The following is a 14,337-nucleotide window of genomic DNA, read 5'->3' as shown; positions in this document are numbered from 1 at the left end:
TGGTTTTGGCTCCCACGCATCGAGCCGGACACACGCTCGATCTGATCTTTGCGGCGGGAGTGACGGTGGACCGGATCACTGTTTCGGCAGTGCCATGGTCGGACCACCATGCCCTGAGGGCCCGTCTGAATGTCCCACCCCGACCCTGTTTAGGTGGCGAGCTGATTTTGGCTCGCCTGCGGAACCAAATAGACCCTATGCGGCTCCAGATGCCTCTGCGGGATCCGAGACCCCCTGGCGGCTCGTTGGAGGAGCTGGTGGAGGATTGGAACAGCCGACTCTCCTCAGCCATCGACGAGATGGCTCCCAGGCGCCCTCTCCGCACTCGTGCTAGGCGAGCGCCCTGGTATACCCAGGAGTTGCGCTCGCTGAAGCGAGAACTGAGACGGCTAGAGAGACGGTGGTGCCGTGCTCGTGACGAAGTGTCCAGAACATCCTACAGGACGCTTATGAATTCCTATGTGATGGCAGTCAGGGCCGCAAAGAGAGATTTCTATGCGGCCTCGATTGCGTCTGCTAGCTCCCGCCCGGCCCAATTATTTAGAGTGATTCGGTCTTTGACACCCTTGCCTCAGGGCAGACAAAATGTTAGGGAATTGGACATTGGCTGCGAGAGATAAAGTCTTGGCACTCCGTTGCGACCTCCCCGCCACAATTGATACAGTTAGGGAACTTGAGGCCCCTTGTATGTCTTTGGAGATGGGTTTAGTATATTTTGACCCACTCAGTCTGGAGGAAGTTGACAGGTTGTTCATGGCTGTGCGCCCAACCACATGCGACCTTGATCCGTGCCCCTCTTGGCTGGTTAAAGCTGGCCGTGACGGGTTTCGAGGTGCTCTATGGGAGATTGTCAACAAGTCCCTCACTGAGGGGCGGTTCCCTGGAGCACTCAAGGAAGCGATGGTCCGTTCTCTCTTGAAAAAACCATCTTTGGACCCGGCTGAATTGGCCAACTATCGGCCGGTGTCCAATTTGCCTTTTTTAGGCAAACTTATTGAGAGGGCGGTGGCATCCCAGCTACAGAGCTACCTGGATGAGGCTTCCATCCTCGATCCCTTCCAGTCCGGCTTTCGCCCGGGTCATGGGACAGAGACGGTACTGGTCGCGCTGACTGACGATCTCCACAGGCATCTGGACCGTGGCGGCGTTGGCGGCACTGGTGTTGTTGGACCTGTCGGCGGCGTTCGATATGGTCAACCACCAGTTGCTGGCCCGCCGCCTCGCCGACATGGGGATTCAGGGGCTTGCCCTTCAATGGCTTACCTCTTTTCTCCAAGGTCGGGGACAGAGGGTGGCAATAAGGGAGCAGCGGTCCCGGAGTGGGGAGTGCCTCAGGGGCTGAATGGGGAGTGCCTCAGGGGCTGTGCTGTCCCCGATGTTGTTTAACATCTACATGCGCCCACTCGCCCAGATTGCCCGGAGGTGTGGGCTTGGGTGTCATCAGTATGCTGATGACACTCAGCTCTATCTGATGTTGGACGGCCAGTCGGACTCTAGTCCTGATGACCTTTCGCGGGCATTGCAAGCCATGGCTGGGTGGCTCAGGCTGAGTCGGTTGAAACTAAAGCCGGCAAAGACGGAGGTCCTGGGCCTGGGTTGGATCGGCCGGGAGTGGGGACACCCTCTCCCGACTTTCGGCGGGACACCATTGGTGCCTACGCGGGAGGTTAGGAGTTTGGGTGTGCTCCTGGACTCCTCATTAACGATGGAGGCCCAGGTGGCAGCCACTGCCAGGTCAGCCTTCTACCATCTGCGGCTGGCCAGGCAGTTGGTTCCCTATCTCGGCTGAGAAGACCTGGCCACTGTGATCCATGCGACGGTCACCTCGAGGCTGGACCACTGTAATGCTCTCTACTTGGGGCTGCCTTTGTCGCAAATCCGGAAGCTGCAGCTAGTGCAGAATGCTGCAGCTAGGCTGTTGATGGGCCTCTCCAGGCGAGACTACATCCGGCCGGCGCTGCAAGCGCACTGGCTGCCAATAGCATACCGGATTCGCTTCAAAGTGCTGCTGCTTACCTTTAAAGCCCTGAATGGCCAGGGTCCGGCCTACCTAAGGGACCGCCTCTTCCCATATATTCCCCCAAGGGCACTGCGATCGGGGAACTTCCACCGCCTGGAAGTCCCAGGCCCCCGAGGAGTGAAGTTGGCCCAAACCAGGGCTAGGGCGTTTTTGGTGGCGGCTCCCACCTGGTGGAACGAGCTCCTGGAGGAGATCCGGGCCCTGCGGGACCTGATGCAGTTCCGCAGGGCCTGCAAGATGGAGCTCTTCCGCCAGGCCTTTGAGGGGGAGCCGCTGCCTTCACTATTCCACCACTGATTTTCCAACCATCTACCTCATATGGTAGGGGTAGATGTCGTCCAATAGAGCTGGGAAACACCTCTCCTGGCGCTCCTGCTATGAAGAACATGGCCGCCAGTGTGGGATGTCGCGTATCTTGGTTTTTATGTAAATTATCAGAGCACCAAATTTTATGTAAGATATATTGTTTTATTGTGTTGTTTTGCTTGTATGCATACGTTTAACTTCGGCATGGCCGTCTGTTAGTCGCCCTGAGCTGAAGATTGGAGAGGGCGGGATATAAATCCCAAAAATAAATAAATAAATAAATATAACCCACCAGTTTGGTGTAGTGGTTAAGTGTGCGGACTCTAATCTGGCAGAACCAGGTTTGATTCCCCACTCCTCCACTTGCACCTGCTGCTGTGACCTTGGGTCAGTCACAAGCTCCGGCACAGCTGTCCTTGAAAAAGAGCAGTTTGTGTCAGAGTTCTCTCAGCCCCACCCACCTCACAGGGTGTCTGTTGTGGGGAGGGGAAGGGAAAGGAGTTTGTAAGCCGCTCTGAGACTCCAAGGGAAGGGCGGGGTATAAATCCAATCTCTTCTCTTCTTCTTACTGGATTCAGTGAAGTTTGCTGTTGACATTGATGTAAGATGCTCATAATGTCATACGGGTAAGCTTTCTTCAGCTTAGTTGTAAACGCCTTACCAGTTGTGAGTGGTATTTATTTATTTATTAGATTTTTACCCCGCCCTCCCAGCAGAGCTGGCTCAGGGCGGCTTACACAACCAGTATAAAACACTGCAATGTAACAATAAAATCTACAGTATAAAAGCCATCAATACACAATTTAAAACTATAAATATTACAGCATATTAAAGTGCTAGTGTTCAATCCTCGCTGTACAGTCAGCTTCTTGATATTCCTCAAATGTCCGGTCGGTCGGCTCGAGCTGTAATTGTGGGACCCAGATGGTAGGGCTTGCTCTCCGTAAGCTGCCAGATATGAACGGTGGCAGTGGTGGTGGTGGCCCCAAAAGCCTGGTGGAAGAGCTCCGTTTTACAGGCCCTGCGGAACAGTATCTGCAAATACTTGGAGAAGCAAAACTCGCTTTTAAAAGCAGCTCACAAAAACACTGTAATCCATTTTGACATGTTGTGCTGAACATCTGATTAGGATGTCGTATATTAATTGCCATTTCTGAATTTATGATATTCTTCTAGAACATGAGAATCCCATTATATATGTGGAACGTTTTGGGTGCGTATTAGAACATGGCTACATAGTCTCTACAGCTCCTGGGCCGGAGCAATTACATACTGCAGCATGGTCTATATTTAACAGGGGCCAGTAGAGTCTTAGAATTTCTTATTCCACGGACTACATTTAGACATAAACCATTGCTTCTTTAAACTGCGATCCATTTGACAAATTTTGATTAGGCTACAAATAACAGACCACAGTATCTCAATAAATGCCAGTTAGACTGCTGCTTGACTCCTTTCCCCTGTCCTTGTGTAGTCTCTGGATGCTATCCCAAGTTTCCTTGCATTGTCAGGCTGCTGGCAATGCCTTACTACGTAAGCAGTCTACTGACTATTAGTTGGCCGCAGTGAATTGTGGAAGGCATGAAGGCAATGAAGGGGGGAAGCCTAAAGCAAAACAAGTTGATGCTGCTCTTAGTTAAAATTGATCCATTTCCCTTCTTCTCCCTGTTCAGCCCCTACCATTCATCAATCTCTGCTGTCGTGAAGTTGTTCAGGTGCACTTTACATTTTCAACTTTGTGTTGTTCAGAGGGCAGCCCTCCATGCTTCATGGAAAACCTCTGTGAAACTGCAGTTTCAGGAGCAGCTTGGCATAGAGCACATGGACCAGGATCTAGTCATACTTTTACCGTGTGCGATAGGATTTTCACCCATAGAATGGGCCTTTCTCATTTCCCTCCTCCCACTGCAGTTGAAAATGCCCCCCCCAACTGTTCCTGGAATGCGGGACCCCCTAGGAGCACCATGAAGGGGGAATTGAATGGCTGCCCTGGCGGGGGGGGGAGGGGAGTTGTTCCCTCATTGCACACATTGATCTGTTCAGGAGGCAACCCACTGGTGATGCTGAAAAGAAAAGAAAAAATCCAGTAGGCATGTCCAAGCCTTCGGCATGGCGACAGTAGGTCTTCTTGATATTTGGTCTCTCAGTGCTCAGCATAAACCTTTTATCTCCCGTCTCAGTCTTGTTTACAGTGTATATGAAACATTTGTTCTTGTGTGTTTGATTGCTCTCTGTTGTCTCCCTTCGTTGCTCCCCCCAGCCCTTTAAAGATCGTTGTGAATGGTTTTATGAGCATTTGAATTCTGGACAGCAAGACTCGGACATGGTCCATCGGCCAGTCAATGAAAGTGATATTCTGTTGGTCCACAGAGGTAAGCAGTTTCATCCATACCCTCTTCATTGTGCAAAACACTTCTGTGTTGACACAAGTTAAGAAATTAATTGGTATTTCATATTTAGATTCTATTTTTAGGAGCAGCTGTGAAGTTGTGTCTAAAGCAAATTGTGCAAAGCTGAAACAGGGAATTGCTGTGCGTTTCCATGGTGAAGAAGGCATGGTGAGTAAAATTATATATTGTATAATGCATAAAACATAGCTTTCATGAGACACCTATAAAAATAGTGTCTTGAGGACAGCAGGTTCCGAAACTCATAGCAAGCTGCCCTAGATTAAGAAGGAAAGTCTGCTTCTGTCTCTTGGTTTATTGTGGTGTTAGATTCCAATGCAGTTAGATCAAAACAGAAAAGAGCACCATCCACAGGCAAAGACCCCTGTGGATAGAAAAGCCTAACAGGCTAGACCCTTTTCTTTTCTTAGACCTTTTGCTCTCAGTGAGCATTAGCCAGATGTGGTTCTTCTCAAAGGAGGAGCTGCAGGTGTTAGGTGCTAATGATGTGCTTCCTGGCCCAAGGCAGGTAGAAATCCACTGTGCTGAACAGAGCAAGATACACAGGCAAACTTTGTACCATCCCTTTTTAAGTAGCCAGACCACCTTTTTTCAGAATGTGAGTCAAATTCCTCTTGAGCAGTATTGTAGTACTTCAATAATCATTTTGTCAGGATTAAAAATGCATATTACCATATACAGAACCGTAACTAAAAAGTTGCATCATCTTGTGTTCCTTTTTGCACCTAGGGTCAAGGCGTGGTACGTGAGTGGTTTGATATCCTATCCAATGAGATAGTTAACCCAGACTATGCACTTTTTACTCAGTCTGCGGATGGTATGTTGGTGTTGCTGTCTCTTATAACATAATTTTGGAAATAATCTGGAACAGCTAATAAGAGTCTCTTGCCAGAAATAATCCTTCCCACAAAGGTTTTTATATTTGGTCCTAATTGTAAGGGTGTGCCTTCTGAATTAGTTCAACTCCTGTGGTACACATCATAGAATTCTGTATGAGAATTGTGGAGTGTTTACTAAACTTACTCGGCAAGCACCAAACAGTGCAGTCCTCAGCAGAGTAGCTTCAGTCTAAGTCAATGGACTAAGTCAGTTTCAGTGGGTTTAGATTGGAATAACTGCAGAGAATTGCATTGAAAAGCTACTTCAGCATTGGCAATGGGTTTGTGCGAGCCATGATGGATTTTGACATTAAATTGCAGAAAGCCATGTTATACTACAAATTACTGCATAAACTCAGTTTCAAAATTAGTTTGCCATGCAGCAGATCTCCCTGCAGCTCTTGGTGTTCTGGATTTTGGCTTATGTCTTCAGTCTGAAGGGTGTGAGAGAAATGGCAGAATCCCAGCTATGCCTGTAGTCTGAAGGGTGTGAGAGAAATGGTAGGAATCCCAGCTATGACTTCCGCACGCAGAGGAAGACGTCCTCCCCCATTAGTTTGTAATCCAGCAATCTGTTTGAAGAATGAGACAGAGTGGCAACTTCTGGAAGCAATTTTAAAGTAGAACAACAGGCTATAGCTACCTATTTATTCTGGAGAAATATTTTATCTATAATTGTAGTCATTTTAGCTGTATACAGCCTTTCAAAAAGCAACACATGAAGCTGTGGAGTCCATTTATTTCTATGTGTTTATCTCTTTATTCAAATATTCTTGTCTCTGCTTTCTTCATGACTCAAGGCATTGTTCAAATTAAAATTTAAAATATACAGAGTGTAATTTAAAAAACCCAACCTTATGCCAACCTAAGCAGAATTACACCATTTGAAGTCCATTGAAGTCAATGGGCTTAAAAGGGTGTAGATCTCTGTAGGATGGCCCTGTTAGTACTGTTGTTTTTCAGAGATTCTTTGGATTGCTTAAAGTTTTTCAGACTAGAACATCTGACTTTGTGTATCACCTTTTCAGTGTTCAAACACTATAAAATGATATTATGGTGATTTTTCCAAGTGCATTTCAATGATAGTTCTTCGAAACCAGGAATATAAACTTTGGACATGCAAAATTATCCCTTTCTGCAGCTTCACATTACATATTTGGGATTCCTTTCTGTAAAAGTGGATCCATATCTTGCTATGCAGATTTGTATACCAGTTGTACGTGAATATGAACTTCTGCAAGTATCTTAATTGCACATTGTCTAAATCTAGTTGGTAATTTTTTCAGAGGTTGTGATATTTTTTAAGTACTACTTGTTGAAAACATCTGTAGCAACAAGAATATGAGTTTAATGTTAGCAACAAAACATACTGAAGCATGGTATCATAAAATACAGGAATTTAAGAATATGATAATTATAAGCAAATTATGTTTGTAACTTTGAAAACTCATTTTCAGGGTTACAGTTAAATATTTAAAATCTTAATGAAATTTACATACCTGAATTTGTTCTCTCTTGACTTCTTTTCTGGGTACTTTTTTGCTGGAGAACATTTTTTGTCACTGTTGAGAGTCATGAATCATAGAAAATAAATTGGATATTAGTTGTTCTAATGCATTTTGAAAAGCTTGTAAGCAAGTTCTTGTTTTTCTAGGAACCACCTTCCAGCCAAATAGCAACTCTTCTGTAAATCCTGATCACTTGAACTACTTTAGGTTTGCTGGGCAGATCTTGGGGTTAGCCCTGAATCATCGACAACTGGTGAACATTTACTTCACGAGGTCATTTTACAAGCATATTCTTGGTATGGTTCCATTAAGGCTTTAATCTGATAAGATGTAGTTTATAATGTACTGCAGCAAAGAAAAATCCTTCTGTGTTCCCTTCCTGTGGGCTCAGTGAGGGCCACAAAGTTACTAAAGAATAGCTTCAGTCTTGAGGTATACACCCTGATTGTAAATAAGCCGTTCAGATCACTATTTAGCACACATTTATTTAGGTAATTATATGCTGCTTTTTGCCCAGCTTACGATATTGTTCTTTCTTCTTGTAACAACCACCCTGTGAAGCAAGTTAGGGGGAGATAGGCTTGCTCATGGTCACCTAGCAAACTTCCATGGTAGAACGGGATTTTGAACGGGGGTTTTACTACTTAAAACATTGATGTGGAGCATATTAATGTAGACATTTAGAACAGCCTCATAAGATATATCAGTATTCCCATATTATATATGGGGATAGGAAGTTAAAGCTCAAAGTTGCTTGCCTTAAAGCCTGCTTATTTTGTTGATGGTTTAGCTGTAGTTTGAAATTGTAACCTCCCTGGAAGCATAACTGGTATTTGCAGAACTGCATGTGATTCTTTATGATCATAGTTGTAGCATTCTGTAAGACATAAATTATGTTGTGTCCTTGTGGCAGCTGAGAACAAATAATTTCGTTTAAAAATTATTTGCTGCAGATTCTGTTACCATTCATTTCTTCCCCTTCTTTATCCCTGCACTGTTTCAGTGTGCCTGTAGAGGGCACTCCTTTACCACAAATAAAGCAAATCCATTTCTGAATTAACATGCATGAGAGCTCTTTGTATATATGTTTTCCTAGGTATTCCTGTAAATTATCAGGATGTGGCATCTATTGATCCAGAATATGCAAAGAACTTGCAGTGGATTCTAGATAATGATATCAGCGATTTAGGACTAGAGTTGACCTTCTCTGTCGAAACGGATGTATTTGGAGCAATGGAGGAAGTGCCTTTGAAACCAGGAGGTGCAAGTATACTTGTCACACAGGAAAACAAAGTGAGTGGTTTTGGATTTTAGGTCCCAGGCTAGACAGCAGCTTCATAATCTGCCAGCAAAATGGGACCTGTTACAGCAATCCTGGGCAGTTTTGTTTTGACCTGGATTTCTGAAAATAAAAGCAATAATGGCATCTAAATAACTACTCGTTGCCTTTACTGAATCTAGTTTGATTTTGTGCAGTGGAAGAGTCATATCCTGCCAGTGTAAAGCTGCTTGCACTGGCACAAAGCTCCCTGTGTCTGAGAAAGGCTCTGCCATTAGTGGAAAAGAAACACTTGATCCAGCCTATATTGTATGCTCTGAGAATGTACACTACAGCAGAAATAGTAACAAGAGACTGAAGGGATTTTGTTCCTTCCCTTTCACCTCCTCAAAATGAACCAATATTGGTTTCTTAAAGCTTAGTTTAAAAAGGTAAAGGTTCCCTTGCTCGAAAGCCAGTTGAATCTGACTCTAGGGTTGCGGTGCTCGTCTCCGTTTCAAAGCCGAAGATGTTTCCGTGGTCATGTGGCTAAATCGCTGACCAAGGCGCACGGAACGCTGTTACCTTCCCACCAAAGTGGTACCTATTTATCTACTTGCAATTTCTTGCTTTTGAACTGCTAGGTTGGCAGGAGAAAGCTTAGTTTACTGGGTAGTGATTGATGTGTTATTAATAGAATGTAAACGAGGAGTTCACTTCTGCATTAAGTGCCTGTTTGCTCAATATTTTTTTGGGGTCTGAATTCCCCTTGGTAATATGAATGTGGGAACTGTTGGGGTTTTTCAAGTAATGGACATCAGTGCGTAGGTCAACAGTAATATTCCATTAGATTAACAGTAATTCTGCGGGATCAGAAAAAAAGCCTTATTTGAATATTTGTGGTTGCTTCTTTTATGAGGTCTGGTCCTGTGCCATACTTGTTAATTCTATAATGAAGAGTCACAAGAATTTGGCAGGTTAAATGGTTATTCCCTGTATCAACAGTATGCACAAAGGAACTAGGCCATGCATCTGACCAATGTGGTTTTCTGTTATAGATATTATCAGTGTATTGTAGCACTGTATCACATTGAAGCAACAATCATGCTCCACAAGTAATGTTTCAACTGGGCCTTAGTGTAAATTTTCCCCAGAGAAGCTATGTTGATTCTTCATCTAAGACTGAGGATGTCTCCAGGCAATATTTTTAAACTAGAACAGGTGTGGGACGTTGATTACAAAAGTACCCCATGCATTTTCCCACAGCCATGTCATATTGTGCCCCTCCTGCCTAGCTCAGATAATGATGCAGAATGCAACAAAATGATGATTTAAATACTGTTGGTATTAATATGGTTTTAATTGATTTTAATCTGTTAGCTTCCTTGAAGGATCCGCAGAACTGTGTATAGCTGGAGAGTACCTGATATGTAATCTTGCTAAAGCTAAGCAAACCTGAGTCTAGGTAGTGTTTTGAATGGGAGCCTCCAGTTAATTCTACATATGCCTCTGTGTTCTATGGTGGCAGAGAGAAATGTAATAAATAAATCAATAGGTCATCTGTCTAAAAGTTTTTTTAAAATCCTGATCAGCAGAGACCTCTTTTCATACTTTAAAAGGCACCCCTTCTTGGGCTTCTGCTTCAGCACTGGTCCCAAAGCAAAAATACAGGAAGCTGATGTCTGGATATAGCCGGCATTGCTCCCAGGGAAGACAGAAAGTGAATGAGGCATAAGACCAAATTTACCCTTGAGTATTCATGTTACCAATTGTATGTCCATTGTTTATCTGAATGCGTATCCACACTTTGGCTCACATTCTATTTCATTGGGATGTAGACAGTGTGGAAAGCAGTTTGCTGCTCCCATAATCTTATATTGGGAGTCTAATATCAGTAGCTAATCTGAATTAAGTATTTTGCCATAACCCCAGAACTGTTTGCTTTTCTGTCACAACCATCAAATGCAGCCGTTTCATTATGTTTATTTCAAACCCCAGTGCATGGATATTCATTTTGGTCTAGTATGCTGATTCTGGTAGGAGAACATGCTGTACTACCTAGCGGCCACTTGGTGTCACTTTTTTTTTGTTTTCCTCACTTTCAGAAGGTTGATTAACTGTTGAGACAAGAGTGCCTCCTTCAAATGGTGTTTATATTATTCTGTGTCTTGATCTTTCAGATACCTTATAGTCATTGATTGTGCCTGATGATAAAAATTAAGGTAATTGAAGAATTTTGTTGTGCAGGAAAAATAGATAAAATTTGCTTGTTCTCATTTTTGATTTTTTTAAAAATTAGGCAGATGTAGATGTAGCATTGACTTATGCAGCAGATGGACTACAGTGTTGCTTTTCAATCCTCCTTCCTAACAATTTTAATTGTACTCGTTAGGGCGGGATAGCAATTAGAATCTCCCGCCATGCCAATGAAGTCGTGTATATTAGAGCAGAAAGATGACTGGAAATTGCTCTTTATCTGTCCTACCCACTTTTCTGTCACTGCGGATTTGAGGGTCTTGATCCTTCTAAATCTGCCAAGCTGCCTTTCAAGTTACTGATTCAGGACTTAAGGTTGAAGAGCGGGAGGGGTGCATACAATGACTTGGGTGTTGCCTGGATCTTTGACAGGCAACCTGGTAGTTGTAGGTTAATCAGATCTATATAATGAGTGTTCATTCTGCACAATTAGCATGTGCGTAACTAAGTATGCTATTTACATTTTAGCAATGAGAATTGCTATACAGAGAGCTTATCCTTTTTTGAAATTCCATCAAAACCATGATTTTTTTTGTACATGGCCATCTTATAGCATGATAGAAGAACATTTGCTATTCTAACCCTGGCTGGGAACTTTAAGATTGTAGGCTGGTGTAGCTACATGAGGAAGAGCAGAGAGAGGCTGTATGGCAAACTGTGGAAATGACCGGATGGAGGAGAAATGCTTGCCACTATCTATGCTGTGAAATCTTGTGATAAATTAGTTGCTGTAGATTTTCCGGGCTGTATGGCTGTGGTCTTGGCATTGTAGGACCTGGTGTTTTGCCAGTAGCTGTGACTGGCATCCTCAGAGATATAACACAGAAAGATGGAATACCCTCTGCGTCAAGGTGAGAAGAAAAATGGTAGGCAGGTAATTTATATCTACTCAGGAAGGTGGGGATAGGACTGAGTCATTATCTTGTAGGAGTTCCCCAGGCTGTGACATGTTAATGGGGGAGTTTTCCTGAGGAGGTTCTTTTGTATATGGATTGGCTGTTGAAATTCTAATCTCATCTGTAGTGCTATTGTAAGATGTAGAGCATTTTGTGTTTTTCAGGACAGGAAACCATGCCCTATTTATTTTTAAACTCTTTTCTTTCCTGTTGAAATTGTGTTTCTGTTTATGAATTTCAGTGGCTTCCCTGTGTAATCTGACATGGTAATCGATGTGTTGTCCAGCCTTTCAGTGTCTTGGAATAAGATACTGTGTTCTGTTTGAGTTAGGCTATGTTCAGCCTCTGCTGATTTTTCAGGTTGGCCCATTCTGCAGTGTCTTTCATGTTCTTTTATTCTTGTATTAATGTCACGCTGCATGGTCCCGATGTAAATCTGTCCACAGCTGCATGGTATGCAGTTTGTAGCATCTGTTGTATTTTTCTGGTGGGTCTGAATACTGTTTGTAGGTTGTGTTTTTTCATAAGTTTTCCCATCTGATCAGTGATTCCTTTGATATAGGGCAAAAACACTTTTCCTGTGGGAGACTGTTTTTCCTCAGTTGTTTGTTTTACCTTTGGTTTAATTGCTCTTCTGATTTCATTCTTGGAGTAGCCATTTGCTTGAAGTGATTGGTTTAAATGATTTAGTTCATCGTTGAGGAAGTGCGGTTCACATGCCCGTCTTGCGTGGTCTGCTAATGTTTTGATTATGCCTCTTTTTTGCTGAGGGTGGTGATTGGACTTTTTGTGTAAATTTTTTGAAACAAATAATGTTTATTTATTAGATAAAGGTCCAGAAGGTACAAGGTAGAAGAGAAATTACAACGAAGGAAAAATATTTAGGTTCCTTTAAAACAATATCAGTACTCTTAACTAATAAAACGTTACATATTTACAATAACAAGCTTTCTATATGAAACATCAACCTGTTAAGATAACATTACTGCCCATATAACATAATTTGATATTTAACTTTAGAAATTGTTTCCCAGTCAAATTTGTCAATAGTGACTTTTTCTAAAATAGGAGCCCATTTTTCTAATGGGTTATATATCTCGCATTCGGTTTGAAGAGGCTTATTATATATTGAAAAATTTTCAGGTAAGAAAAAGTCTCATAGCTTGTGTGTCCATTGTTCTATTGAAGGCATATTTTGGCACTTCCACTTTTTAGCAATTAACACTTTAGCTGCTGTGATCATAACGTTTATCAGTTGTTGAGTGTTAGTTGAGAATTTGTCTGGTGGCCACAGATTTAATAGAATCAAATTTGGGTCCATAGGTATTTCGTGACCTGTTAATGTTTTAATTCTATCAATAATTTGTCGCCAGAATTGTTGGACTTTAGGACATGTCCACCAATTGTGTATGTAATTTGCTTTATTACCGCATAGTTTCCAGCATGCGGAAGAAATATTAGAGTGCATGTGAGCTAATTTAACAGGAGTTAAGTGCCATCTATGTAGAACTTTAATTGATGTTTCTTGTATAGGCAAAGATTTAGAAATTGTGTGTTGTGTTTTCCAAATCTCGTTCCATTGGTCTTCAGATAGTTCCTGCTGTAGATCTTTGTGCCAAGCAGCCTGGTATGTATGTATCTTGGAGGTCTTAGAGTAGACATACATGTTTAAGGCACAGTATGCTCACTGCTTTGGAACCATTTAAATTTGAACTAGTATAACAAATTTTAACTTTAGAACTTCCCCCCTCCCCCTTCCCTTCCCTGTTATAATTAAACCTTCCATAAACGTTGTAACTATTAAAAATTGAAAACCCAAAAAAGAAAAAAATTGGTTCTCTGCAGTGTGAGAAGTTCTCACACAGAGCCCTAAGGGCTCTGCACCTGGAACCGCTGTCACATAATACCAAAATATTACAAAGTATAACCATCCCACCATGGAGGTTCTTCTGACTACCTCAGTAACCCCCCTCCCTTTCCCTATGCATAGTTAAAGTTAATGATCTAGAAACCCTCATCTTCAATCGGCATGTTATACAGCAGGGTGAAGACAAATAGAATAAACACATGAAAAAAAAATGTTACTCAGAGTTCAATGCGTCTGCGGGGTGGAATTCGGCTCCATTTACTTGGAGTCCCTCGTTCTTCACGTTTTCTTTTCTTTTGTTGTGCTGGGTCAACTTCCATTTCTTGTGTTGTTTGAAGACCTAGTTCTTGTAGCAAGGCGATTCCGGATTCAAAATCATCGGCTTGGTAAGTAGAGCCTTTATATCGGACTTGCAAGTAGCCAGTAGTGGCCCATTTATACATAATTTGAGCTTCTTGGTAATGGCTTTTAGGTTCCTCCTTATCTGCAGCGCTTCGGGAGGAATGTCCGGATATGCTTGAATATTGGCGTTGTTATATTTAAAGTGTCCTTTTGCTTTAGCTTCTTGTAGAATTTTATTTTTAATAGATAAATCCATGAATTCAGCCACAATATCACGTGGTCCTTTTCTTTTTTCTGCATTTTTCGGACCTAGCCTGTAAGCTCTAAGCAAAGGAGATCACTGTAGTGAGCCACGTAGAAAGGAAAGTCACAATGTCATCAGACCCTTCAGCTGACTCAGGAAAGCCTCTGAATTTCAAAAAGCGTTCTTTGGATCAGTGCTCAAGCATAAGTATACGTTCTTTTGCCCAGGATTCGTTTTCCTGTAGGCTTTGTATGTCATTCTGGTTGGCTATCGCAGCTTCTAATGCAGTTTCTGCCGTAGTTGCCATGTTTTGTGTAGCAATAGAGAGGGCTTCCAGTTTGTCAGCGAGAGGTT

General features: G+C 42.8%; 1 protein-coding gene across 2 annotated transcripts in view; it reads left to right on the top strand.

Moving 5' to 3' along the window:
* Positions 1–14,337, top strand: part of HACE1 (HECT domain and ankyrin repeat containing E3 ubiquitin protein ligase 1) — a 71,546-nt gene that overhangs the window by 36,481 nt on the left and 20,728 nt on the right. For both annotated transcript variants that reach the window (XM_015427809.1, XM_015427808.1), the window contains exons 15-19: positions 4,587–4,698; positions 4,787–4,884; positions 5,464–5,551; positions 7,267–7,416; positions 8,217–8,413. In XM_015427809.1, coding sequence (XP_015283295.1) covers positions 4,587–4,698; positions 4,787–4,884; positions 5,464–5,551; positions 7,267–7,416; positions 8,217–8,413 — 645 coding nt within the window. The remainder of the gene's footprint in view (positions 1–4,586; positions 4,699–4,786; positions 4,885–5,463; positions 5,552–7,266; positions 7,417–8,216; positions 8,414–14,337) is intronic.

The sequence above is a fragment of the Gekko japonicus genome, unplaced genomic scaffold, assembly GCF_001447785.1.
Source record: "Gekko japonicus isolate JY-2015 unplaced genomic scaffold, Gekko_japonicus_V1.1 scaffold556, whole genome shotgun sequence".
In the NCBI taxonomy this organism is placed as follows: Eukaryota; Metazoa; Chordata; class Lepidosauria; order Squamata; family Gekkonidae; genus Gekko; species Gekko japonicus.
Note: the sequence above shows the minus strand (reverse complement) of the source record. Positions and strands in the feature narration are given on the sequence as shown.